The sequence below is a fragment of the Blennius ocellaris genome (genome assembly GCF_963422515.1).
Source record: "Blennius ocellaris genome assembly, chromosome: 5".
Classification (NCBI taxonomy): domain Eukaryota; kingdom Metazoa; phylum Chordata; class Actinopteri; order Blenniiformes; family Blenniidae; genus Blennius; species Blennius ocellaris.
This window is the reverse complement of record NC_137654.1, coordinates 17,425,909-17,453,487: the sequence shown is the minus strand read 5'-3', so window position 1 is coordinate 17,453,487 and position 27,579 is coordinate 17,425,909. Positions and strand designations below refer to the sequence as shown.

General features: G+C 42.0%; 1 protein-coding gene across 4 annotated transcripts; it reads right to left on the bottom strand.

Moving 5' to 3' along the window:
- Positions 1–856: 856 nt before the first annotated feature.
- On the bottom strand, positions 857–27,579 carry nfatc2a (nuclear factor of activated T cells 2a). 4 transcript variants are annotated; one of them, XM_080496577.1, is made up of 11 exons: positions 27,348–27,579; positions 27,195–27,252; positions 23,882–24,818; positions 23,601–23,769; positions 18,678–18,880; positions 17,314–17,486; positions 15,665–15,805; positions 12,270–12,325; positions 12,034–12,166; positions 9,687–10,400; positions 857–1,050 (listed from the first exon to the last, which is right to left on the bottom strand). In XM_080496577.1, exons 1-11 carry the CDS (start codon positions 27,348–27,350, stop codon positions 995–997), a joined length of 2,643 nt encoding a protein of 880 aa, XP_080352703.1. In that variant the 5' UTR covers positions 27,351–27,579; the 3' UTR covers positions 857–994. The 4 variants fall into 4 exon arrangements, with proteins under 4 accessions (XP_080352703.1, XP_080352704.1, XP_080352701.1 ...); XM_080496578.1 differs by having other exon boundaries at positions 27,195–27,579; XM_080496575.1 differs by lacking the exons at positions 27,195–27,252; positions 27,348–27,579 and adding an exon at positions 25,765–27,100.

Sequence of the window (27,579 nt, the reverse complement as noted above, 5' to 3'; positions counted from 1 at the left end):
ACGTTTGAATATAGTGCCGATTTCGCAGGAAGTTCATAGCTCACTGGGCTGCAACATGTTCTTCGAAACTACGTGAAAACATTAGCGGTTCACAAAAATGTCACGTGAGTTTTGAAAATCGAGTTTCCAAAAGCGAATATCTTAAAAACATCGAACATGTCTCGACTGCATGGCCACCGGGTACAGCACAACATGCCGGCATAAAATCTTTTAAAGTTTGTGAAACATTGTTGCAATAATTGTGCGAATGTCATACAATTACTGTGCAAAAGTCGAGTGTCCTGTGCACGTTGTGTGACTGTTGTGTGAATAATGTCAAGTCCACTGAATATCATTCAGACAGCGAGCGAGTGTTCAGCATGATAAAAATGATCTCCAATGTTCATATTTTCTCATTTCTGTCTCTGCAGCCAGTGACGAGTTCTTGCAGCCCAGTGAGATAAGTGCTTTAACCTGCTTAAGACATTTCTGTTTACACTCCTGCTACGTAACACTATCATGAGGGAAACAGGTGTGAATTCATTGCTTGGCAAATATGGCCAGCTATTATATATATATATTTTTTTTACAATTTCCTCCTGTTTTGTTTGTTTGTTTCGTTTACAATACAGCCTCATATGAGAAAAAGCCCATCTGTCTGATTCTGAAATGTTTCACTGGTGGTAAACCTGTTGTTGGTGGCAGACGGGTCAATGAGTCCTTCTGTTTGCCAAAAGTTTATTGCAGGAAAGCATCCAAAGCAAACACAGGAGCCGGGAGCTGATATTTCAATGAGCAAAGAAAATGAGGAAGAGGAGCTCTGATTATCGGTGGAAGTGCGTCACCTCACCGGCAGGTTGAAAACTTTGTATGTGTGTGTGTGTGTGTGTGTGTGTGTGTGTGTGTGTGTGTGTGTGTGTGTGTGTGTGTGTGTGTGTGTGTGTGTGTGTGTGTGTGTGTGTGTGTGTGTGTGTGTGTTTGTCGGAGGAGGGTGTGTGTGTTGTTGTTTCCTCCTCTATGTCTGCCCTCTGGCCTGAACGCCCGTCAGATCCTTTCTGATGATCTCATTCACTGTGAAACAAATAAAAAGAGGGATTTTAGACATTGACAGGACCAAATTATTTCACAATAAAATCACAGAACCATGCAAGATCTCTTACACAACATGCAGGTGGATTATATTCCTGAAATTCTTTTTTGACATTTCTGTACAAGCTGCATTGATGCTCGATGACCTCTAGAGGTAGCAAGCGGTTGCTTGTGTTGCTCTGCTGATTACAAGGGTGTGTGTGTGTGTGTGTGTGTGTGTGTGTGTGTGTGTGTGTGTGTGTGTGTGTGTGTGTGTGTGTGTGTGTGTGTGTGTGTGTGTGTGTGTGTGTGTGTGTGTGTGTGTGTAGTGTGCGCACACCGATCAACAGGAGGAGGAAGGGGGCACGAGATGGAAACTTTCATTGAGTCATAGATCTAAAAATAGAAGCACAAAGTGTGGGGGAACACAAACCGTGCCCTGAAAATAAAATTATAACACTGGATTTAATTTCTGCCCACATCAACCACCACTCTGTTGGAGTGCACGACCAATCATTTCACCCAGAATGCAAAACTTTATCTTCGATTTGAAGATAACACAGAACCTTTACAGACAACTTTGCAATACAAACCAAAGCAATGGATTACGATGCAATTTTATGAAATTAAAGAACTGAAACTCAAGACTTTCTTTCTAAATCCCATCAGAATTCACTTATTCTACAGTGAAACCTGCTGACTGTGGTTAAAGAACTTGACAATTCCAAGGTGAGTGAGAGTCTTCAACTCAATTTGTGTATTTTCTGAATGAGGATGTTTCCCATCCTTGCTGGTTTTGTGAATAAATAAGCATAACTCTAAATTTCCAAAATGCTCGGTTGTTTGTTTCTATTTGATTCATCTGTGTATCGACAATTTCTTATCTACTTAGCCGCAATGATTCAGACTACTGGGACTAATCAGACAATCTGGGGGGGGGGGGGGGGGGGTGTTCATATTTGACATGTTTACATGCACAAATGTGTTAAATGGGAAACCACTTGTTTACATGTTTTCGTCTCACTCTAAAATGTTTCTCCTCTTTACCCAGAAGTGATTCTTTGTCTACTTTCTGCTGTTGTACGTCACATTCTGTCTTCTGCTCACAGAAGACTACATCCTGTTGGTTTTCTTTAAAATATTGGGTGTCTCGCCGTGTTAATCTTGGTCTCTCGCAATCAAACATCTTACACCTGTTGAAAGCAATATCTCATCACAATTTAATAATGTGATCACTCCACAAGTTGGGTCATTATCAGATTATTAATCCGTCTCCGTCTCCACCTCTGATGGTAGCAAACAAGAGCTTTATACACACAAATTTTGCTCTTTTTATGCCGTGACAGAAGCTCTGTAATTGCAGGTTTTATTTCCTCAGCCGTCACTTGCAGGATCACTTTTGTCAAACCAGATGCGCCCCACTTCCTGTAATATGTTTGAATACACCGAGCACGACGGCAGAGCCCCGACCTGACGCGAGTGAGCCTGCCAGTCTCCAGAGTCAATGCCATAATAAGATGTCATTTTATTTTAACCGACCAAACACTGAAACATTTCTCTATTAAAGTGTCACATCTCTCACCCCAGACCGTAAAATATTAGTCCCTCGTAAAGGCTTCCTGGTGTGCAGTGAAACTGTGTGTAACAGTTTCCTGCAGGAGGATGAAGTCCTTTGGTTTTGCTGCTGCTTATTTCTATGCTGCACATTCATCTCTTATTTTCTAATATGTGTGTAATATGGAAAACCAGCGCAGTGACCACCTGCGTCTCGCTCGTAGTGCCACCGTGTTCCGTCTCAGGTAGTTTTGCATTAAACTGAAAGGAATGATGAGCATGTGGATCTGCAGTCGGAGACACTAGTGTGTGTGTGTGTGTGTGTGTGTGTGTGTTTGTGTTTGTGTGTGTGTGTGTGTGTGTGTGTGTGTGTGTGTGTGTGTGTGTGTGTGTGTGTGTACACTGAGAGACATTATAGGCTGGGGCCACTGCTTCCACTGTGCCTCGGGGAACTCATTAGGCCCGATGAGTAATATAAGTATTTCAAAGTGGGCCAAAACAGCTTTTTTCCCTGCAACCAATCCATTACAGAGTGCACCAGTGTCTGTGATCTCTGTTGCCATGGTAACGGGCTCTCCTTTGCTCCTGAAGTGCTAAGATAAGAATATTAGCTTTTCAAATAGATATTTCTTTGAGCTATTAGTCAAAAGGGTGGATGGGATTACATAGTATTTTTGCACTAAATATAGCTATAGAGTTTTCAGAACATGAATGCATAATCCACTAAAGCATAATTTAGTCTTGACCAATATGCATATTGTGAATGTCTGTTGTTACCACTATTTTCACGTTACAAAAATATATTCATCTTCATCTGATCTGAATATGTGTGCCAATATTAAGTCCTGAACTTTAAACCCAGGCTTCACTGGTTTAATTTTAGAGGTGCAGGAACGTTGGATTGCGGCCTTGTGTGTGTTCTATTTGAAGCCTTGATTTGCATAGTGGGGAGGTGAAGGGTGCAGCTATTAAAAGTCACAAAGATTCAAAATCAGACACCATCAAACCCACATGCCTGAGCAGATGGCATACTGTGAAGGAAAGGATAGGCATCGCCATAAAACCAGCTGAAAAAGGCTAATTGTTGCAAGGTGGTGGCCGTTTTTTTTATTTTCTTAATGCTGGCTTCAATTCAGTAGCTGTAACTGAAGTCTCAGAAATCAGTTTAAGCCAGAATACAAAATATTATCCCAAGTCAAAAAGATTAAATACACAGATTTATTCAAGTGTTTGCAATCTAATTAAGCAATCAGATGAAAAATGCTCTTCAGTCCAACAAGCTAGTCCCTGTTTGCTTCTCTCACCGCCTCTCGCAGGCCTGCCTGTCCATCTGATTATTTGCAGATGTGAAAGCAGCAGCTCAACACTGAGCACAGTTTATAGCCGGGGCAGAATTTGAGAGCTCAGGAACTACGGGAGCAGGCCAGCCCGGGTGCTGTGCTGTCGTCACAACATCAGCGTCCCTGTTTGTTTTAGCGTGTGGAGGAATTCCCTCTGACACCCAATGCCTTAAAGAAACTTTCATCTCCCCAGCGGTGGCACAGGATTTGTTTTCCTGAGTATAAAACTGTCTCAGAGAAGCAGCAGGAGCACCACAGAGGGCCAGCATACACTGAGAGCTTTACTGATCCTAATGAAGGGTTGGCACGAAGCAGTTTTCTGAGGGAGGCGCAGGGAACACCCGGCCTAGTTTGTTCAATAGGTGAGTGTGTGGATGCTGAGATCCACTGTACCAATGAGAGAGAGAGAGAGCGAGAGAGAGAGAGAGAGAGAGAGAGAGAGAGAGAGAGAGAGAGAGAGAGAGAGAGAGAGAGAGAGACCCTGCTGTACAGTAGCTGACTCAGTAGCCGCACACGCCTGCTTGTGAGCTGGAATGTGTGCATTTGTGTGCCTGCGAGCATTTGCATGTTCACACAGTGCGTCTGCTTGTGCTCACAGTAGAAGTGTGTATGCGTCTTGCGCACGGCTGGATCGATTGAGATGAGGTGCATGTGATGGCAGCACAAAGCTGCAAAGCATGAAGAAGAAAAAACAAGAGAAAGTTGAGACAGAAGAAGCTAATCTCCCTTTAATTTATTGTAAATTGTAGACCTTAACCCTTAACCCTAAGATACATGATTTAAGTGATAATTAAGTTGCATTTGGACTTTGCATCTTAAAACTTCCTTTTTAACTTATTACCAGAGTTAGCAAATGTATTCACATTCCATACGCCACTGTGGGTCCCTGAGCAAGACCTCCATCAGCTCCTTTGTGGAAGCCCACTGCTGCCAGGGTGTAAAGTTAAGGTGAAATACAAATAGGATGTTCTCAATGCAGAAACGTACTTTTCCCGAGGGGGTCAACTGAGTAGAATTGTATTAAATATTTGTGTACATAAAGACTTTGGTAAAAGTAAGTTGATTTGACTTGGTTATGTCTTTAATTCAGTACAAATGGGAAAATACAGGTTCTGAGATTAACTCAAAAATAAAATGCAATGACGATGACGATGATGATGGGTCAGTGTGAACTTTACCACAAACTGAAACATTTTGGGGAATCAGCTTTAGCTTCTGACATGTCACATTTTGTTTGGATGTTTAATAGAATAGAATAGAATAGAATAGAATAGAATAGAATAGAATAGAATAGAATAGAAAGTCATTATATTTTATCATCTAACTTGTGCATGACAAAAATTTAAAACACTGCCCCTAATTTTGCAAAGAAGAATAAACCATATAAAACAATAAATGTGCGTCAATATTGACTGGAACTCGCATAAAACCATCCCTCCTGGGTTTTACATTGATTTTTTTTTTTTTTTTACAATATTTGATAGACAAGCTAGATAAACTGGCGTCACACGCTTCAACTTTGATTCATTTCTATACCGCTGTCTCATACGTGCAATAACCGATATTTTTTTAATGATTTCTTTCCTTCTTCATGGTGTGAAGTGAATAACCAAACAAATGGTCAAACGGGCTTGTGGTGTGCTTCCCACTGCTGTTGCTGTTGCACCGCCGCGTATTTGACGAAGCCTTTCAAATGGGATGGAAGTGAGCTGAGACTAATGCGTGTCCACCAGGCTGCTGCTGTGTGCTTTATCTTTCCTGCACTGATCCCGACCTGCTGGAACAATTTCACCTGCTCCACTACCTCCGGGCTTTATTCCACACCCACTAAATCTACCAATTTCAGCCCTTTTAGATGAGGCATGCAGAGAGCGACAACACACATTCTTCATCCTTTGTGGTCCAAATGTTAAGGCGTGCTCTGACAGGTGACCTTTTCTTCGCCTGAGCAGATGTAACGAATGTAAATAAATACTGGTGAAAAAAGAGACGATCTGCAGTCGGAGGCATGGGAAGGTGTGGGAGTGTCTGAGACGTAAAACCTCTGAGTGGGCGAAGTTTTGGTACTCCACTTTCACTTCACACTTGTCACAAAAGTTGACACAGATCAGGATCTCCAGAGGTCACGTTACCAGGATGTGGCATCACCTCTTTTCTTCACAAGAATGACTACGAACAGCAACACACATCCTGATGAGTAATGTTGACAGTCTCACTTGGTCACAAATGTGTTCAACGGTCCCGACCTAAATGACTGTTCTGTGGTTTCGATTGAGCTTGAGCACCTTTCAGTGACACTCAGGGATTTTTTTTTTTTTTTTTTACCTCACTTGGTTTTTCACTCCTCTCTAGAGGTGTCCAGTATTGGGAAGTCCCTTCTTTTTTGACAGTAAAGCAGTAAAGGTGATGTGAGTCGGTAGATTATCACGACTTGGAGCAGAGAAACTAGGTTTATGTTAATGAACAGACACTTTTGAAGCATTATAGATAAAAGTTTTACATTCAGTGCACGATTATTGTCATTCAATCGTTTATCACAGCTAAGAAATTAAACATCTGCTCTCTTCTCAGAAATATTAGTCTGTTAGTATTTAGTTCCTGTTGCTGCTTAATATGCACCGACCCTCCACTAGTCGGCGCTACAGAGCTAACTGTAGTTTTTAACCAGCGTAGTGGGAAGTTGAAGAGATCTCACAAAATCAGAGTTTTTCTCTGCTTGCAACACCGATACTAACTTCACATTGTTTGTGCTGTGATGCTGCAGTCCTTTCAGATCCGAGGCCCTGTTTCAGATGGCAACATTTTGCATTTCTGTCGTTGCTATCAAACGACTGATCAGCAGAAACTCTCTGACATTATTATAGTGGCTGATCTATATTCGCAGCACATGTCCAGAAAAAGTACCAAAACCGTTGCGCGTTTGTGTAAAACTGCACATGATTTCCCTATTTACACAGAGAATTTTGAAAGCATTGCAATCTGGAAGCCATTTTCAGATTTCAAAGTCGACCACATTCACGTGAAAATGCAGCTTTTTACAACAGTAACTTTGTTGAAGGCTTCGGACACATAATTGGATACATTAAGCTTGTATACACTGTGCTAGAGCTTGACACTTTGCTCAGTGTTTTCCCTTTTTTAGATTAGAAATTTGTTTAGACTGTCGAGAATTATTCTCCAGAAACATTTTTAGTATTCACAGAGGTCATCATACTGTTGAAAAATCAAGACTTATTTATTCAGAGGGGTGAAAATCTATTTATTCCCAGTGATTGCTATGTTTATGAGAAGGTTTCATGAGACTTCCAGAACAGTGGTACAGTTTCTTTCTGCATTAAAAGATTAAAACTAATTCAAAAGCACCTCTGGGCGGGGGGGGAGGGCAAAATGGTTCATCATCAACTTTTCATGATAGGAGGATCAAAGAAAGACCTCAGTTTGACGATTTCCCTAATTCCTTGTTAATTCACTAGTTCAAAGCCCCGTTGCTGTTTACGAGGAAGGGAAACCCTGCGAGTTCAATCCAAAAAACATACATTCCAATGCTGGCCTTTTTTTTTTACGTTTCATTTTTTCCATTGAACCACACACACACACACACTCACACACAGCTCCTTTCCTTTTCCTGCTCACTACCCTCCGCCCTCTACTATCTTACAGGGATCAGGCTGGATTTCTGGAGGACAGCAGCTGCAAATAGGAATTTCTTGTGCCAGATTGGCAGAATGTCGTGGTCGGAAAAAAGCTAATCCTCTGGTGGGCTCCCCCACAGAATCGAGGGGCACGAGGCCAAGGAGAAGTCCCGGCCAACTATAACAAACAAAGAGGCTTTCCCCAGTTCTCCCAGGCAGCACGTTCCAGTGTTTGACAATGGTTGCCATAGAGGTTGTTTTTCACTTCATAACAGTGTCAACATGTCCAGGCGGTCAGGAAAGTGACACTTTTTTCTCCCTCTCGCTCAGGCTTTAATGCATTGGGGGGGGGGGGGGGGGGGGGGGGGATAATTTCCTTGTGCGTGGTGGTGCCAGATGAACCATTGGACCAGCAGAGAGGGCAATGTTGAGCAGAGAAGCACCATGACAGCAACAAACTACTTTTAAACCTCACAATGTTGAGACAAAAATTATAATTTTATCATGAAACCATTGCAGAGGGTTCAATGAAATGCATGATGATGTGGAATAAAGCACCCAAACATATCAAATTATAACGTTATATTAAGTAATCAAAATCAGTCAGAAATGCACAATTAAGTCATTTATATTATAGAAAATGTTAAAATACACTATTGCATGTACAACTGAAGTAACACACGTAAAGAAACTGCAGTAATAGTAACTCCCCTATTAATTCAATAATAAAAATGAGTTGTCATGGTAGTGGCCTAACAACTCTTACAATAAGTTCATATTTGAAGCAAAGATACACTAATATCAATATTTCAGGACGGATATCATCTAATAAACAAGAGCTTACTAAATTGTTTGGAACCATTAATGATCAATAGCAGATGTAAAACTGAGAGACTCTTATAATGTACACCATAGCTGACAAATTCACAGAAACTTTAGTAAATCTTAACTGTGTTAGATTAACTACTAGAGCATTACTGCGAAAAGCAGTGGTTTCATCGTACCTTATTACTTTCTCACATTTTATTTGCACAATTGATTGTTTAATTTGAAAAACTAGATTTGCCATTCAGATTAACTTTCTTGTCACTCACAGGCCCAGCAATGTACTTATTGAGCTATATGGCATGTACATTCTAAATAAAATATAATACTTTAAAATAAACGTAATAAACAAAAACCTGCACAAGAAGGGAACCCCTCCATAAAGCCTTTTGCATGCATGAAAAACATAGTAGAAATCTCTGCTGCAACCTCTACAATTGTTAGAGCTTCGACTGAGCACTACTGTACGACTACATCACATTTTACTTGCAGAAAAAATAGCCTACATTATGCTGTCACTTCCACTAGATTTATGTGCAGTGGGCAAGTTTTTTTTTCCTCTTTTCACATTGTCAAGATAAATGTTTCAATCTGGTTTGCTGCTTTGGAGGAAAAGCTGCTCTGCCAACGAGCAAATGGGCAACACACAGCAGTGTTTACGTGATTATGAAAAATGTAAAAGGAAAGTGTCAGGCACTGTTGTCATTTAAGGCTTTGGTTCGATCTTATTGCGGACTACCTTTATTGAAGAAATGTGAAGAAACGTTAAAGGGTTAAACACAGAAGCAGTTTGCAGAACCTTTAACTCCAAAACAAGGGAGAGCCACAACCTCGTGCCCGCCGCTGGATGTGGCCTGACATTAATTCTCTCGGAGGGTAATAGGGTTGACAAGCATAAGTATAAACATATGACTCACGATCCTTGTTATTTCCACCTTGAATGGAACTTAACTACCCCGAGGCGAGGATTGTTTGAACAGTGCGAGCTTGTTGTGTTGGCTTTGTTCAGGAGGATGCTATAGCACATAGATTGGATCAAGATATGTGGAAAAGAAAAAAAAAAAGGATGGCTCAGATACTGTAAATATCCTTGAATTGTTCTGTGGAAAAGACGTATCTCTGTTTGGAAGTCTTATCTATTTCTTTCACAAAAGGGAACCTAACGTATCCATCACTTCGCCAGCCTGCTTTCTTTTTCCACGTCGACACACTTCACAGATAAAGACTCACACTGAGAGTGACACAGCCAGCTCTCCCACACACACGGAGTAGAAAAGCATTAACTTACACTCACCATCATCTAGGTAGGCCTGGTCCAAGTTCTCCTCTTTGACCGTGACTCGCCTCGGCCCGTCCCCCGAAGTCTCTACCTGCCCCGTACCGGCCGGGGTGCGACCTTTCTGCTGCCCCTTCTGCGCGTACGGCTGCTGCTGGATCACGGTGGGATAGTGCTGCTGTGGGTGGCTCACTGCGATGGGGGCCTGCGGGGAGGTGGGTGAGTGGGCGGCCGCCGCCGCCGCCTCCGGGGAGTAGCTGTCGCAGTAGATGACCTGCTGGCTGTCCGGCTGCGGCGCGGCAAGGGCCTGGGGGTCCCGGAGCAGGTGGTGGTTGGTGGGAGAGAACTGGATGATGGAGGGGTGCGGGCCTGCGCCGATGGGACCCACGGGCTGGGCGGTGGACCCCGTGTGGACCAGCACAGACCGGTGGGGGTCGGGAACCATCCCTCCGGTCTGCCAGAGGCCGGGGCTGCCGCTCAGGCCTTTGCCCGCACGCGAGTAGACGATGGCCGGACTCTGCTGCTGGAAGCGTGTGTCCTGGTTCGGGAGGCTGGAGCTGAGACGCTGGCAGGACGCCATGCTGGGGACCAGGCCGTTGTCTGGGTGGAGGACGCCGCGTGGGTTATGGTAGTAGGAATGAGGGGATATACCCAAGATCTGAGGCATGGCGAAGCCCATGTGCTCTGCTTCATACTCATCCAGAGGCTCTGTCTTTATGGAGGAAGCTGCAGGAACGAAAGAAACTATTTTTAGAAGGCAGTGACATTTGGCTGGAATCGAAGTTACTCTCCTTCGCTAAACAAATCATGAAAGAAATTTACTAGATAGTGAAAGTGACATTCTCTTTAAGTTTGAAGGAGAATAATATACACTACTGTGCAAAGGCCCGAGCCAGATGTGAAAACATCACCGAGTCTGTGGGTGGCAAATGACACTCTTAAGGATCCCAAACTGTATGTTTGGGATCCTTAAGAGTGTTACGTTGTGTAAAGAAGACCAGTGCTGCTGTGAACCCCACTGACTTCCCTGATGTGATCATGTGCATTTCCATAATTGGTTTAAGAACAAATCAACATTTTGGGTTTTGAAAGCATTCTTCAGAATCCCTCTGCCCCAAACCTGCCTACATCTTCTGCACAATCCTATATATACATTAACTAAATAGACATTCTTATTTGTTATGGTCGAGGGGCTTGACATCTCCACCTCTCCATTTTAGGAAAATGACCTGCACTACACCAATAAATGTTATTGCAAAAGGCATCAAAATGACTCAAAATCCTTATTTAAACTTTTACAGGGCCCTAATTTAAACACTCCTTTCTCAGGAATGTGTGACCATTTAGTTTTGTATACTGTTTCAAATCAATAAACAATGCTATAATAAATATAATACCAATTTCTGAATTCATAGTTAAAATTCTTCCTGTACTTTTCTGGTATCGCATACTTGCAATTTATGTCTTAATTGCACTAAATTAAATAACCCAAATATGACCTATAACAAAAATGTGGTTGAAGTAGTATCAAAATCTTTCTGATTAATACTAAAATACTTTTTTAAAAGAAAGTAAGAGGCACTTCAGGCAAAGTGACGTGTTTGATTATACATTTTTTTAGACCTGTCAGTTTGCAACAAATGTAAACAAATGAGAAAGTTGAAACAAGTTGCATTATTGATGTAATTTCTACTGATCGTAGCTTGTGTTTTTGCATTTTACATTTTTCGTCTATTCATATCCAGCACTTTGGTTCAGCTGTGGTTGTTTTGAAAAGTGCTCTCGAAATTGACTTGAGCTGAGTAACTTTCACACACATTCATTCATAAACTTTTATGGCTTGAGAATGAACTCATTTAAAGAAAAAGTACAATTATTTGTGTTCAAAAGGGTGAAAAGGTAGAAAGTCCTTAGAAAAAGAAATTACTTTACAAAAGAACCGAACCCTTAAAAATTGACTTAAGCACAAATACTTTATTTGCAACCCTCTGCTGATTACACTTTTTTCCCCCAAAGTGATCTTGCGATAATGTCCTTGCCTTCAGTCAAATATACATTCATATACGATTTCTTCACTGAAGTTGTTTTATTTGCTACTAACGCGAAGCTTAAGTCGTTGGATTTAGACAGAGATGTTTGTCGTTTTCAGCAAAATGTTCCTGGAGTCAGGTAGAATACACCGTCGAAACAGAGTTTCACAGTTGTTTCACTTTTTTTCCTCATTTCAGTTCTTTCTCTTTGGGATCCTGTTATAGGTGGAAAGATGAAAATAGCACTAATGACTCGTATTAAAAAAGACTAATATGTGGGGTTATTTTTACAGCTGAATGAAAGCAGACAAAGTGATCTGTGTTCTTACAGGCCAGTGGTGTGTAGGTGAAGTGCTGAGGCTGGCTGCGCTTCCTCTTGCCATTGATGACGTAGAAGTTCACTTTCACCAAGTGGCAGACAGACGCGTCCCGGTAGGACGGCACCTCCACAAACAGCATGCTCTGAAAGACAGTTCTCTATTATGTACCGGGGCTGCACCGTGTTTGTTGTGTTTCACAGGTCTGATAAAGAGTGTTTAAAAAACAGTGTGACTGTAACACGTACGGGCTGGCTCTTATCTTTGTCCACCGTTGCTTCCATTTCCCATATTTGTTGCCCGTCTAGAAAGAGGTGAAAAAAAAAAAAAAAGAAGTGAAAAAGTGCAAACTCTCCACAATGTGGTGATTATTGCTGCCAAGTAATACAGGCTGATTGTTTCAAGACGCACTCAGCGGGGTTCAACCAGCCCACTTGGAAAATGGTGAATGCAAACGAAGTGAGAAATCACCTTTTCTTTTTGAAAAAGCCTTCAGATTGTTCTGGGTCAGACCACACTGGAACACTTCTTAGCTAAACTGCTATAGATTTAGACTTGTGGGGCAGATTTTTGATGTTGTACATGTCTCTTTGCTCGTTGTGTTGAAGTCCGGTGGTCTATTACAATAACTAGAATATGAGCATAGAATTCTTCTGTTTTCTGGTAGTTTTTGAATTTTCTTCATATTCTAAATGGTCCGGGAGTTAACGTTAGGGGATACGTGTAAGTTCAAATCAGTGGCGTTATTATGGGAATATAAGGGTTAAAAAAAAGTTTTTCCTCTATTAACTGTGTTTTCTTACGTTGGATTCTTATTTCTTTCTTCATATTTTATTTAAAGGCAAAATGCTGTGAGGAGTTGTAATTGTCCAAATATAAATGAATGAAATAGAATTTAACATTCAGTGTTTCTCTTTCTTTGTCCATTGGAAGCACTTCACAAACTCACAGGCGGTGAGCCACAGTAGAATGTGTGTGTAGATACATTCTAAAACCACTTCCTGTTTCACTCTTAGAGAAGAAAACTAAAGATACACGATCCCTGGGATGACCTCAGGTAGCATACTGTCGTTCATTGATCGCACAGACGGGCCTGTCTGCTCTCCGGGTCTGTGCTGACAGTGTGTTAAAGCACAACATCAGCTGGGAGGTGATGAGAAGTGCAGGTTTGAGTGCTGCTTCGTGTTGCATCACACTTGATCGTCCGAAGCCGTTGCTTGGTTGCAAAAGTTGAAAACAAAAATGTGGACGGTCGACGCAAACTCCACATGGCCCGACACATGACGGGACATGTGCTGCAGCGAGCTCTGTTTGAATGTTACTGTAGGTGGGAAACCCTCTGTCAGATTGAAAACACATGGCTTGCATGAGTCAGCAGAAGGAAAGGGGGATTCCACACATGCTGCCAGCGTCTTTTTCTTTTCTTTTGTATTAATTTTATTTTTATGATCAACTTTCTCCACTTCAACTACAGAAACGTGATTAATGCAGCTCTCTTGGCAGTCGTGTTTGTTTGCGTTTGTTGCAATTACACACTAAGGGATACCCCCGTCTTGTTCTCCCTCTGGAGATAATTGTATGTGGAGGTGGAAAAATAAAGGGGAGAGGGGGAGCTGGAAGAGAGACCATCTTGGCTCGGCCGGGGAAGTTTTCCTTCCCTCCATGTAGCTCTCCGACATCCAAGCACAAGAGTCAGGGGAGCTCCAGCCAGAGGCAGCTGTCTCTCATTCAGAGGGATTTCACAGCCTCACTGGTCCAGAACTTTGTGTCATACAGAAACTCTCCAAAACAATGGCAACCCCTCTTTGCGAGATTTCTTTTTCCGTCTCTGTCTTACTATCCATTACTGTGGTGTGTCGTAACACAGCAGCAGGGAACCCCACATATAACAACAAAGAAAAAAGCAAGGGTCCTCCAGGTCCAAGTTTTACTTGAGGTCGGCTGTGCCGGCTTGAAAAAAAAAAAAGCAAGGAACTCCACTCTCAGCAGTGGAGCCGGTGAGTCACAATATCAGACAAGTATTTAACCTTAACCAACAACCCCAATGAACCTTTGAGCAGCAGCTACAGGCAAACGGGTGAAACAAGTTCACATCAGATCCGCACTTCTTAGGTACGACTTCCACTACCGCAAGTACAAATTTAACATTTTCAGTACATTTTGGCACAAGAATGGCGATTCTCTCAAAAGGGCTTCCAGACAACATCTTTTTTCAAATGTCTCCATGTGGAGAAAGGAAATGTAATATATTAGTGCATCCTCATTTGCAATATAAGTGGAGACATTTTTTTTTTCTTACACACACCAGATACTAAATGGGCCAATATGAACAATATAGGCCCTTTCTCATGAGCAAAGGTTTATAGTGTGTTCCATTTGTCATTGGAACTCTGAATGCTTTGTTGTTTTCAGGTATTCAGACAACTTTCAGATCTCGAGCCTGGATTCTTTAAGGTTCAGTTTTCGAGTTTCAACCATAACTGTGTCTTAAATCAGGACCGGGATAGTTTGAAGGACCAAACCTTCTCGGTTTACGTAGCTCTGACCTTCTGAAGGTGTAGTCCAGGGAAGTTCTGTCCTCAAGGTTGTATCGTGAAGTTTTGTTGAAAAACATAGTTTGATCTCGGTTTTTGCAAATTTGACTTGATGCTAAATGCTGTACCAGAATTTCTAACTTACTTGAAGTAAGAACACTGGAGCTAATCTTGATCGGGTTGACTTTACGTTACTTCATCATATAAAAATGGTGGTGAACACAGGTAAATTCTTATAGCCATCATAAATAGTGTTTTAAGCTAAATATCCAATATTAATAAAAAAAAAAAAAAAAACAGACCCAAAATGCATTGTATATATGTCTCGTTAATTAAAAATAATTTGAATGAGTATAATAACTATACCTCCAAATGTACATATGTGGGTATGAAGTTACAGTGTTCTTGTGAATAAAATATGGTGAAATATTTTGCGAGCTCTTTCTGGGTATAAATAAGAAAAACAGCTCTCTTGGACATGTGCACTGTTTCCTGACTTTTGCAGTATTTTTCCAAGAAAGTGACTTCATTCGGAGACAAACGGAATGCAGCATTAAACCAGGTGGGTGACATAACGGAGCCAAGCAGACAGATAAACAGCTGAAGAGGGGGAATCATCTCAGTTACTTAATAACATAAAAAAAGAGAAAGAACGGAACATGTATTTTATAATATGAGAACATAAAATACAGTTCCGTTCCATTTCGATGAATCTTTAGGGAGAGAAACCGTGATACTGACAAATGCAGATGAAAAACAAACTTCCAGGCAACACCTCATCACGTAACAAAGGCTCCATTTGAGTGATGCGACATGAATGAAAACAGTCAAAGGAAAAGGGCAAAAGGAAGTGAGACATAGTGTTATCCTTTGGCTCATGCAAATATCTCGTCTATCTACTTGACAAGGGGGCGATGAAAAGCAGCTCTGGCAGCCACACACAGACCAATAATGATTCAATAGGGAGAACAAGTGTTGCAATGTAACTGTGGTTAAAATTGCATAACATCAGAGCTCACAGATCATAAATATTTTACAGATTCAGACAATGCATGACAGCCTGAAAATGGCAAGTTCCTCTCCTGTGGCAGATCTAAAAAGTCACTCACCCTGGGTTTTCTCCATAAAAATGACTTTGGAGTCGGAGCTGAAGTTCTGCCCAGTCAGGATCATCTGCTGGCCACCCAGAACAGAGCAGCTGTCCATGTCCTGCTTCTCCACCATGGGAAGCTCATGGGCTGAGCGCTGGGCTGCAGAGACACACAGAGGGGTGGTGTGCTACATTTTACTGTGTGTAAGCAGGCGTCACTTCATCCACGCTGACAATACTCTATTGTTCTGTCTTTTATCTCAATGCCAAACACATTTTATGGACTTTTGAACCGTTTGGTGAATAAGACAAGACAGACTTGGAGTCTTTGCTCTTATGAAGGGAAGTGTCCAGTGTCAGGAATAACACTTCATGAAGTGATTACCAACTGTTTCATGTACATAAACAGTCAGTAAAAATCTCTCTGTGCCCTGCAGCTCTTGTCCGCTGTCAAGTTTAGAGTTAGCATTAGCAGTCTATTATACCAACTAAACTGCTTATTGATCCTCAACTAACTCAGTTTCAATAGCAATGTACACCACTCAAAGAAACATTATATTTCACGACCTGATTGATGATGTAAACAACAAAAAAAAAGTTATGTATTGATGAATCAATCCTTAGAATCATCCAAATTAGACTGATGAAACCTGCAACAACTGAATCTTGAACTGACAGAAATGTGGTACACATTACCAAGAAGTGACAGTGCTTTACAATAAAGAAACAAGATCGAGTCATTCAGTCATCACAACAGTTGCTTTCGATTTTGATAAGTGTCAACCAAATAGGACAGGTCACAACACATAAGAGGCATCAAGAGAGGCAGCCCTCGTCTGAACTGTTACATACAGGAAGTTTGTCCCACAGCTTTGACATTTTGACAAATCATCCCACATATTGTGTTTTTCTTTCAAATTCATGAGTAAATTCAGATTTGTTTGCTGTAACACTCAAAGATTTCATATTTTATTTATATGGATGGATGGATGGATGGATGGATGGATGGATGGATGGCAACACAAAGAGGAATAACAGATGCCATTGTATTCAGCATTAAACCTGACTCCTTCTCCCTGCCAGTAGGGTTCATTTTATAACTGATATCCACTATTGATTCCACGTCTCAATGGTTGGGATTCAGAGGAGGAAAAAAACCCCAAAAGCGAATAAAATGTTCATATATTCTGTATAATCACCCTGTTTCACTCCGGAAGCACTGCAGCAAGCCACATGGTGATTGAATGCCTCATAAAAGGTGTTTTTGTTTGACTTCTGATTACACCAGGTGTTTTTCAAAAAAATACTGTGTACACATGCGCTGGTGTCGCCAAATGCAGACTTTACCACTGTGCACATACAAACAGGTACACAGACACTGAAACATGCAGTGCCCACCTACTGGAGAGAAGCCCTGTCTGCATAAGGAGGCCTTTATGCTCAGCACTCTGGACCATCAACCGAGCTCCAAACTCATTTAAATGTCGATTCCTTTTTCACACTGTATATTTTGTATAAGGTTTTGTTAACTGTTAACATCAGGGAAATGGGGAATACATAAAGCCCACATTGTTTGGGAATTATGCACTTTTTTTTTTTTTTTTTTAAAGATGTGTTGAAATAGCACCAAAAGCAGATCATGAAAGGATCATTTGTGCAGCTGCTTACAGCACTCGATCGGATGCGAGGCCGCTTGGAGCGAGATGTGCTGTCCTCCAGGCTGTGGTATGTGCACGCGGAACACAAGGCGAACCCGGGTGTTCTTCCGGCCGACGTCTGTCTCGCCTTTCCTCAGCTCAATGTCGGCGTTCCTCAGCTTCAGGATCCCGGCACAATCGATTCTGGGAGAGAAAAAAAACATTGAATCTAAGCAAGACTGGCAACAGAAGCCTTCGCATTCATAATTGCTTTTGTCTCGCGGCAAAAATATACTCGTAGGGGCCTATTCTGAGCAGAGTATGCCGGTTGTATGGCTTTTCTCTATTTAGTTTGTGTGTTCTACATCATGGGAAAATACTTGGAGGAGTTTACAACAACAGATTAATGAGCAATGCCACAAAACATGGATTCATGCTGTTTTTGTGGACTGCCGGAGGAAAATGGAGTACCCAGAGGAAACCCACACAGGGAGAACATGCAAACTCCAGACAGAAATACCTTGGACTTGAACCAGGGCCTTCTCGCTATGTTGACCATTCATTAGGTCTTTCAACCTATTCTGAAACCCTGCTCTTGTTCTCGGTTCTCCATCTACATATTTGATCATTTCTTTAACAAACTTGTTCGACTCCTTCATTTTGTCCCTTATAGTGTTCAGTGCTCCAGTCAATCAATAATTTAATGGCAGGCAATAGAGCATGAAAACAATACAGCTTCCAACTGACCATTCATGTAAACAGGGTCGAAAGTAAAAATGCAAAACCCTTACTTGAACACTCTTGGTGTTATTCTGAGTTGAACCCACAAATAATACACACAAATTGAAAGCTCAATCCATTTGTGTGAGCCTGGAATTAGCACACTTTGCAGCATTATAGTAAATCAGTCTCTAAGTTGATAAAGGAGTACAGATGATGGATGGATTTGTGTGCAATTATTGACGTCAATGGTAACTAGATGAGTTTAGTAAGTAAGTAAGTTAATGCATTGATTGATGACTTCATGCATTTTCTCAATATTTTGATGATTGGTAAACATGATGCTATTATTAGGAGATGAAGTAACGTCTATGCATCGTTTGGAAATATTTTAACTCAAGTTATTAAAGTAATTAAAGGTGCCTCCCCAACAAACTACAATAAAAGTATGCATGTAATAGGAATATAAATAATTATTTTTTTTAAGTTGGATGTGTGTTGTCAAAACATTATTTTCATTTGCCGACTTGTTCTCATACTATCTGGAGTTTGCATGTTCTCTCTTTGCATGCAGGGTTTCTCTTGGATTGGTTCCAGCCTGCATGTCCCCGAGTCAGACAAGGCCGTATACAACTATGCATTTACACACTGCAGATTGAAAAATGCTCGTCTTACATTGCTTTCATGTTGTTCTTTGGCTCCAGGGGGATCTCCAGGACTTTGGTGCCATTGATTATCTTCTCGAAGCTGGTGGTGGTGACCGTCTTGCCCGTGATGCGGTGGACTTGGTAGAAGGCGTGAGGTTTGAGGATGCGCTCGTCCGCAGTGCCGATGAAAATCTGCAGACCAAGTGGCTCTTTGCCTCGGTAGCCCTGTAACTGCAAACGCAAGCAACAACAAAAAGAACAACTCCTGTCATGACTTTTTGTCTTCTCACTAAAACTTCCGGTAACAAACGATGAAACAGAGATACATGCATGGAGGAAATATTTCGGTCACGTGACATAGCCCTCTCGTTGTAACACTGTATTTCCAGATGTTCCCTCCAGAGAAGGTCAGTCAGTGTCAGAACCACGTGCACTCGCATGAGTCTTCAATCTGCAGCCTTGAACAGAAGCCAGCAGAGAGCTTAACTCCTGCAGCCTTGTGCTTGTTCTTTTCAGACTGCATGAAATTAGAAAATGGGAATCCTGGAGCTCGCCGACAGATATTTGGCCCCGAGACATAATTTTATGTCCTGTCGCAGAAATATAAGGCAGTTCATGAGTGAAGCTGTGTAGTGAAAGAGAGAGGAGATGTTACTTTAAAACCTGTGACTCCCTCTTATGGAAACCTGCAAAAACCACAAAAGCATCAAGTTGCATCTAAATGCAGTTTTTGTGCAGACTGTGTGGTGCATAACCTTTGTCACAGAACACAACCACAAACTGGTTTCTCAGTACAAACTAGACAGGTAACTTTGCATGTCAGTGACAAGCTCAAGCATTAGTGAGAAATTATGAAAGATACTTTTCTGATCTGTTACATTCAGACTTGTCGGGGTTTCTTTCTGTCCCCAGAGTCAGAAGTGAAAATGCAGGGGCTGCTTTTATGCACTGAATATTTGGAACAAGCTTCACTAAAACTGCAGGACGGCTCCACACACGTCTGAGTTCTTTCAGGGCAAGTTTGAAGGTTTTTCTATGTGCAGCTGCTCTTCCCTTGGAGGTACAGTAGGTAAAATGAATAGATAGACAAGATAACTTCATTTGTGAAGCATATTTCAGAAACTCGAATTGAAGTCAATTCACAATTTGTCATCAGTTGTCTCATTCCTAAAGTGTAAGTTAAGTTAAAAAACAACAAGCAAGGTTAAGGAATATTTAGGAAAACTTCCACATTACATTAACAGAATACAAGTAAAGTTAAGAACAGCTAAGTGAAATTAAGTTTTAATAAAAAAAAAAAAAGGCTTAAAACAGTTAAGAAAATACATTAAAGTTGAAAAACGTGACGTAAGCTCAGAAGAAAGAAATGCTCAGATATTAAATGCACTTAACTTAATGTTCAAAAACATTATGTAGAGTTAAATGTTAAGCAAACTTAAGTAACGTTAAGAATGAAGAAATATGGGTTTAAGAAATTATATAATGCAAGAAATTCTTTGTAAAGTTAAAAAGAAAAATTTCAGAGTAAAGCTGAGAAAGCTGAAGAAAATATATTTTAGATATATTTCATATTTTAAGTTAAGAAACTTTCTAAATGTTTAATAGGTCAAGAAATGTTAAGTAAAGTTTGCTTTAGAAACTTTAAGAAATGTTATTTTAAGTCAAATTGAGATAACTAAAGTCTTAAGAAACAATAACATGCTTAAGAAATGCTCAGTGAAATTAACTTAAGAAATGTTTGGTTGAGAAATTTGAAGTTAAGAAATGTTACGTTGAGATCATTAATCCAACAGCAGGAGAGATTTCAGACATCATCACCAAGAGCTGTCAGATGTGAAATGTGCACAGCGACATAAACCCTGGAGCTATCTATGAAAGCAATCACAAATGAAACACACGTTTACAGGGATAGTCAGCACTTGTAATGACACAATTTTTTTGTCTACGTGTTGTTGTTGAAATAAGCTCGACTTGCTTTGTCTCATTCCTGTTATCGCTGGCCTGATAACATCAACTTGTTGTGACAGTCAGACTTTGCAGCAGCTGCCGAGTGTGAGCAGAAACTATGGCAACCTGAGTGAACTCCCTCCCTCCAGATCCAGGCAGGTAACACACACACACACACACACACACACACACACACACACACACACACACACACACACACACACACACACACACACACACACACACACACACACACACACACACACACACACACACACACACACACACACACACACACACACACACACATAGGGTTAAACAGAGGAAGCTGACGGCAAACACTGAGCAAGCCATGTGAGCGGCCGGCCGGTTGTCATGGCGCAGGCAGGAGCAGTGAGTCATGACAGAGAGCGGCGTAGGAAAAGTAAAGTGGAGGGTACAAGAAGAGAGGAGGATGGAGGGAAAAACACAGGGGTGAACGAGGAGCGGAGCAAAGGAAAGAGGAGGTGAGGGAGTGCAGCCGTGGCCAGTCAGGCCTGACCATCTGATCAGGCAAAACTGACCTCAGGGTGAGGCAGCGGGAGCAGAAAATGGAAAAGAAGCAGAGGGAAGCTTTATTTCCAGAGTTTCTGCATTCACCAACAAAAACAGCGTTGAAACGTTGCCACGGCAACGCTCAGGAGAGGGAAGTTCAACCGGTTTGTGAACACCAGCTGATTGTTGAAATGTTGACATTTGAATTCCACGTTACACGTGTGAGAGAAGTAGTGCACGCAGTCATTTTAACCACGGATACTATTTTTGTGAGGCCGAGTGCTTCAACATTGTTAGTCAGCTTCCTAATATGAGGCTCAAACAGTAAGCAAGTATGAAGATGTCAACATACCCTCAGATCTGTCTGTGTGGTTAAAACACACAGACAGCTTTACATACAGGCTGCTTACTGAGTCCAGTTTTGAGAAGCTGTCCTCACACTGCAGAGATCGGAACTGGATAACTGGGCTTTTTTTTCAGGGTGCATCATATCAAACTGGATTCAACTCAGTATTTATATATTTCTTAATAATAAGCTGGATGTTGCATGATTACTGTTACTGAATTGAATTGAATTGTCAGCAATCTGTTCTCCACAAACCAGGACTTTTACTTAGTATTTTTAACCATTTCACATGCTGTTCAACCAATTTCTCATGCACATTTTCTGTTGCTTATTTAAAGGGTGTGGTTTGGAAAGAAAATTCTAGAACAGTCCCAAGTCCAACTTTGAAAGTCCAGGTGTAGTTTGAAGGGTAAAACAAAACCAAGAAAATCTAATTTCAGCAGAATTATTCATATTTGTGTTGAATTACTGTTAAAAGCACATAGGAATGACTGTGTTGTATTTGGTGCTATATAAATAAAGTTGAATTGAACTACCACTGCTTTTTACAACCCAATTCAAACCAGCCTGATAGAATCTGACAGATCTGTCAGGCCGGTTCCCTGATAAAGACCGACACGTCATCACACGTCAGATGACGCTCTGAGGAAAGCTGCAGATGCAGCCGAAACATGTCAGCCAGCGAAAAAACTTTTCTTGCATTCACCTGTCGTTAAAAAAGAATCCATGACATATGTATTTAGAACGACAAAATTAACACAATTCAACTGATCCATAAATCCATAACCACCACAGGATGTTATATTATTACTATATTTTAAATCAATACCTGTAATAGTATTAATATTTTGACTATACTAATGGTGTCTTGGTGCTTTTTTTTTCATAAAATGTCAAAATACATCATTGTTGGGAATCAAACTGCCAACATTCAGTTTGGGGAATGTCAAACAGCATGTGTGTGTTCATGTTGGCAGAGTTGTAAAAAAACCAAAAAAACTTTAGAAAAAGCCCCAATTCAAATCAAAATCTAAAGTATAGGTTATGAAAGGTACAAAAGTAAACAGTAAACTGTACTTCACTGACGGCTGCAGTTTTTTTAAGGCATCGTTAACATTTTTAATGGGGGGTGAGACCATACAGGCATGGCTCGCTTGGTAGAGCTTGACGTTGCAGGTTCGATTCCTATCTATGCCTGCCTACATGCCAAAGTGTCCTTGGGCAAGACACTGAATCTCAAACTGCCTGTGGCTACAAATGGACTTTATCACCATCCGGTATGGAGTGAATGAATAATACAATGTAAAACGTCTTTGAGTGTCAAGAAAAGCGCTATATAAAACCCACGCATTATTATTATTATGAGACTATTATTTCCGTAATGTTATGTTTGTCACTGTGGATAACGTCAAAAAGAACAAATAGAAACCTGCCTCGACTTTCAGTAAAACAGTATTTGATACTTGTATTTTGGATGATGTCAGTTTATTGCCAGTAAATCTTCTGCGGGTTTTGCATGAATGACTGTTGCTGTCAGCTGCTTTGACTTGTTTGCTGTATTTGTCTTTTAATGTCATGCTATAAAGGGAAAAGTTGTTTAAAGAAATAACGGAGCACAATAAAGCACAGATACCTGACAAAATCTACTCAAAGTACAAAGACTTTATTTGCCACTCGTGGCAGCACGTCTTTTCATCTGGGAATCATTTGGATGAATGATGAATGCGCGATAGATCTAGTATTCTTATTTTAAATACAAAATTGACCTATAATATTTCTTGTGCTTGAATTCTGTCATTTAGTCTCCTGCTGTTTGTCTTTTGCTTCTGAGGTGTAAAGTACCCACGGAATAATCCTCAATTGAAGTTATCTGTGAGTTTCAATAAATGCTGTTACAGTGTGAGAAAGTGAGGAACAGGAACAACATGAGAAACGCAAGCAGAATGATTTTCATACAGCCTGCCCCGGGCAACCACGCCACCACAGAGTGCTTAATGAGTAGGAAATACCATTACACGCGATCCCTCCCATCAGGTCTGCCCAAGGCTCTCCAACTGGCATTCTAACAACATGCAGCAGACTGAACCTTAGATTTCTGGTCATGTGTGAGGCATAAACTGCTACCTGCACGACTGGATGTCCCCCTGTGGGGGCTTTGACGGCTCCTCTGCTGCCCTCTGTTTCATAGTGAGCTCGGTGATGCGGTTTGGGCTGCACCTCAATGCGGAGGTCGTACTGGTCGGTGCGACAAGGGACCGGCCACTCCAGTGGGGGAAGAGAAGCCACAGGGATGCTGCAGGACAGAAATTTATATAAAAATGCAACAATTTTAAAGTTATGTTTGAGAGAGTCATGGAGGATGAGAGTTCCTTGGCTCTGAAGTGTTGCTTTTCCTACAAACGCACCTGCAGATGCTGGAAACCAGGGGTTTGGGCCAGATTGGAGGGATGACAAAGAAAGGCTCTGCGGCGGGTTTGGTTTTCAGGTCCTGCTCGCAGGACACCAGGTAGTTCCCGTCTGCGTTATTCTCTGGGTACAGAGTGTAAACCTGGTTGGACGTCTTGACTATTTTAGTGGGCACCAGGCCTGGCTGACCCACCGTGCCAAAACCATTCATGCCATCAAGGAGGCCGCTGTGCGTATAGTGGGCGCCTATGTTGTGATTTTCATGGGTGCTGTTGGGGGAAGGACTGCGGGAGCGGTGCCCGGGGAGCAGGCCTGGATTCCTGTACATGTCGTAGGTCCGTTTCCCCTGCGGGGAAGCCGAGCGGGAACCGTGTCTGGGAGAGGGCGAGCGTGGTCCCAGGCAGCCGTCCTCGCCTAGGCTGGTGCGGGGGGAGGTGCCCGGGGAGGTGCGTGGGGAGCCAGTGTGGATGCTCTGCAGGCGCGGGCACAGATCTCCAGGGTTCTGGCCGCTGCTGGGGGACACACAAGGGGACGCCCAGGGGGAGTAGTTCTCCGAGTGCCAGCTGGTTGAGGAGTTGCTGCTGGCGGGACTCAGGCACTGCGGCTCGCGGTAGGCGAGGCTGTCGTGGCCCGGCACAGTGAGGGTGGGCCGGGGGCTGATGTTCAGGTGGTGGATCTGCAGGGAGTCCCGGACGTGGTTGTAGTGCTCGCGGGAGGGAGTGATTTCGATGCGAGGGCTCAGGGCCAGGCCCGCAGGACGAACGCCGTCCACGTAGCTCCTGGCCTCCGAATTTTCATATCCGGACAGAACCTCTGCATTGCGCTCGCCGTAGGAGGGACTGCAGGACTTGATGCCGTACGGGGAGGCCTCCTCCAAAGGGAAGGCCTGCTCCAACTCAGGACTGAGGACTTTGTGAGGTGCAAGGTTGGGGTCATCTGTAGAAAGGAGCAGATCACAAGTTACAAAACACAACATTCAATAAAACTGTTACTGAATTACTCATTCAAGGTTAAGGATGATGATTCTCTCTTATTCTATATTTGGTAACTTCTGTATCTATCTCTGTTTCTTTCCAACTAAGTGACTCAAAGAATACATGAAATCTAATATGCTGATATGCTAAAGTCAAAGACAGGTCGTGGTACTTCTAGCAATTGAGAAACTGATCAAAAGGACTTCTGTTGAACACCCCAATATACCACAAATCCTCATTAATGCATTTCACATCATTTATAAGACAGTGCTTGAGTACAAACACTTTACACATAAACTTACTGGAGGTGACTACATGCCAGTTTATATCCCTATGTCCAATCTTGTCACATTTGTGGGATTTTTTGTTTAATTATTACATTATATTATAGGGCAATAGTTCTTTGTAGAGGATGTGGTAACAAGATGCCACCATGCTTCAGAGAAATCCAATGAGATTTTTTTCTATAATATTCAAAGAACTGCTGAAGCCATAAATTGTAGAATGAGTGTGGTTCTTGGTTTGATTTTAAATATATATTTTTTATATTTGAATATTACACATATAATGGTGTTTATTTATACTAACTTCAGTGAGTCACAAAAGTTTAAAAACTATTCTGGCCTTTAATAACATCTCAAGGATAAAAGTTGGTATTTTGAAGTAGTTTAGTGAGCGTGGAAGCAACAATATTCCTTTGTAAAAGCACTACTCCTTTAAAATGTCAATATTTTCAGCTGGAGGAGAATAAGCCTTCATAACATGTTGTTTCACGTGGCCACACGTCAGAATGGTCCCAATTACTTCCTGGTTTTCATTTCCATTCACATGAATAAACTTTACAGGCCTCCTCTAAAGTCATGAAGCGACAAATAACCAACGGATGGGGTGGACGCATGATTCCAAACCTTGATCGGCGCCAGCAAAGTCACTGCACGGCGGCTCATATTCAAACAAGTACTCAAACTCCAAATCCTCATCGGGGCAGTTGACTTGACTGAGCTCTTCCTCCAAGTCTTTCTCGTCATAAAAGGAGGTCATCTGTCTTAATTTGTCCTGAGGGACTCCTCCGGGTTGGGACGAAGCGACGAGTACGCGGCTGCGGACTTTGCGACGCTGGCGTGGATTTGGAGAACCTGTTCGTGCATCGGTGAGAGAGCGCTGCAGGAGGCGAAACGCGCACGTTTCCTGTTTGCAGCTCGCCGCCGTTATTTTCAGACGAAGGCGGGTCTATTTACACTGTGAATACGGAGTTTTTCGGGTTCACCGACGTGCTGCGATCACGCCTTTCTCCCCCAGCAAACACACCTCCTCTGCGCCGAACAACCAGAAAGCGAAGACGCATGATGGATGCGCAAAGTTGCCCCCGATGAAATGGGGTTGTGTTGTGACAGTACGCAGCCTGGTGCTGCCCCCGGGTGTTTGGCAGGTTGTAGTGACACAGCAGGGTGCTGGCTGGCGACTTTACAGTTAGGCGGGAGGAACAGCTGCCCATTAAACCAGCGCTGCATGGAGCGACATCCGTTCAGGTTTGCGTATAAGACGTGGACGGAAACATTGGTTTAATCTATTACATAAACTCATAAAACGCCCTTCCATGTTGGATGAACCATTTTCGAGACGCACCTTTCTTATTTACTCATCTCTTTATTTTATTGGGATTGACAGCGCACGGGTTCTCCAGAGGGTATCCCCAGATTTACGCACGACGCACTGCACGGACCGGGGCGTTCCCAATAGTTTACGTCCAGTACCTCGGCTCTGTCAGCATTAACGCTTTGCAGTCAACTTAACCTCGGCTTATCAGTATTTGTTGACGCTCCATATACTCCATAAACCACTTTACTGCAGGATGGCATTGAGGTAATTTAAACATTCAAGGTTTTTGTCCTCGTTCGGACAGGTAAACGGAAAAGATAAAAGATAAACAGAAAAATGTCCTTAGCATGTGTTGATCGGTTTTCTTAAAGTAGCATCCAACTCTTGAACAAACAAACTTTTTCATCTGTATTCATTCATCACTTGAAATCTAATGCTTGACAGAATTACAATAACCGCTTTTTTTCCCTCCTTTTTCTCTTGGGCTGTTTAAGTAAGAAAAGGGCTCAAACAAACGCTTCATTTTGTTGCCTAATATCTCTCGCTCCCTGTGATCTTCGGCACGCGTCGCGCACTGACGCAAAGAGGCGCAGCGTGTTTCTACCCAAACATCCACATGCCGACTAGCGATCTATGACAGGACATCATTCAAGTCAACAAACATCCCTGTGTGATGCTACTCTAACGATTGAAAGTCAAATGGGTTGATTACCAGATAATCACAACACTTCAGCACTACCTTGATCCATCGACCTCATGGTGTGGTACTGTGCCAGCCTCCAAGTCTCTCTGAACATCTGGAGAAAAGAGGTGAAGAAATAAAGACAAAATAAAAAAAAAGTTGTAAAAAAAAAAAATTATACAAAAAAAAAAATTAGGCTCCTCTAACAACCATAGTCGAGGAAGAGATCTTCAGGTAAAAATCTTGAAAGTGTAGAAAAAGTTTTAAGAAATGAAATAAAATCTCTGAACGCGTTCAAAAAACGTGAAGCTCCGACTCAAGCTGCGCGCAAACTCGGTGTTCACAAAACATGCAGCCGCATCAGCTCCAGCAGCGGGTCTGGTAAGAAGTCCTTCTTCCTCGAGCTCTATAAGGATTACTTGAGTATCAAGAGCGGCTTCCT

Excerpts from the sequence above, each read along its gene's own strand:
- nfatc2a (XM_080496575.1), bottom strand. The coding sequence starts at position 25,897 with ATGACCTCCTTTTATGACGAGAAAGACTTGGAGGAAGAGCTCAGTCAA. Across the intron at positions 12,326-15,664 it reads TTTTATGGAGAAAACCCAGG|ACGGGCAACAAATATGGGAA; the intron begins GTGAGTGACTTT and ends ACCTCTTTCTAG. Across the intron at positions 1,051-9,686 it reads CTACCTAGATGATGGTGAGT|TGAATGAGATCATCAGAAAG; the intron begins GTAAGTTAATGC and ends TTTGTTTCACAG.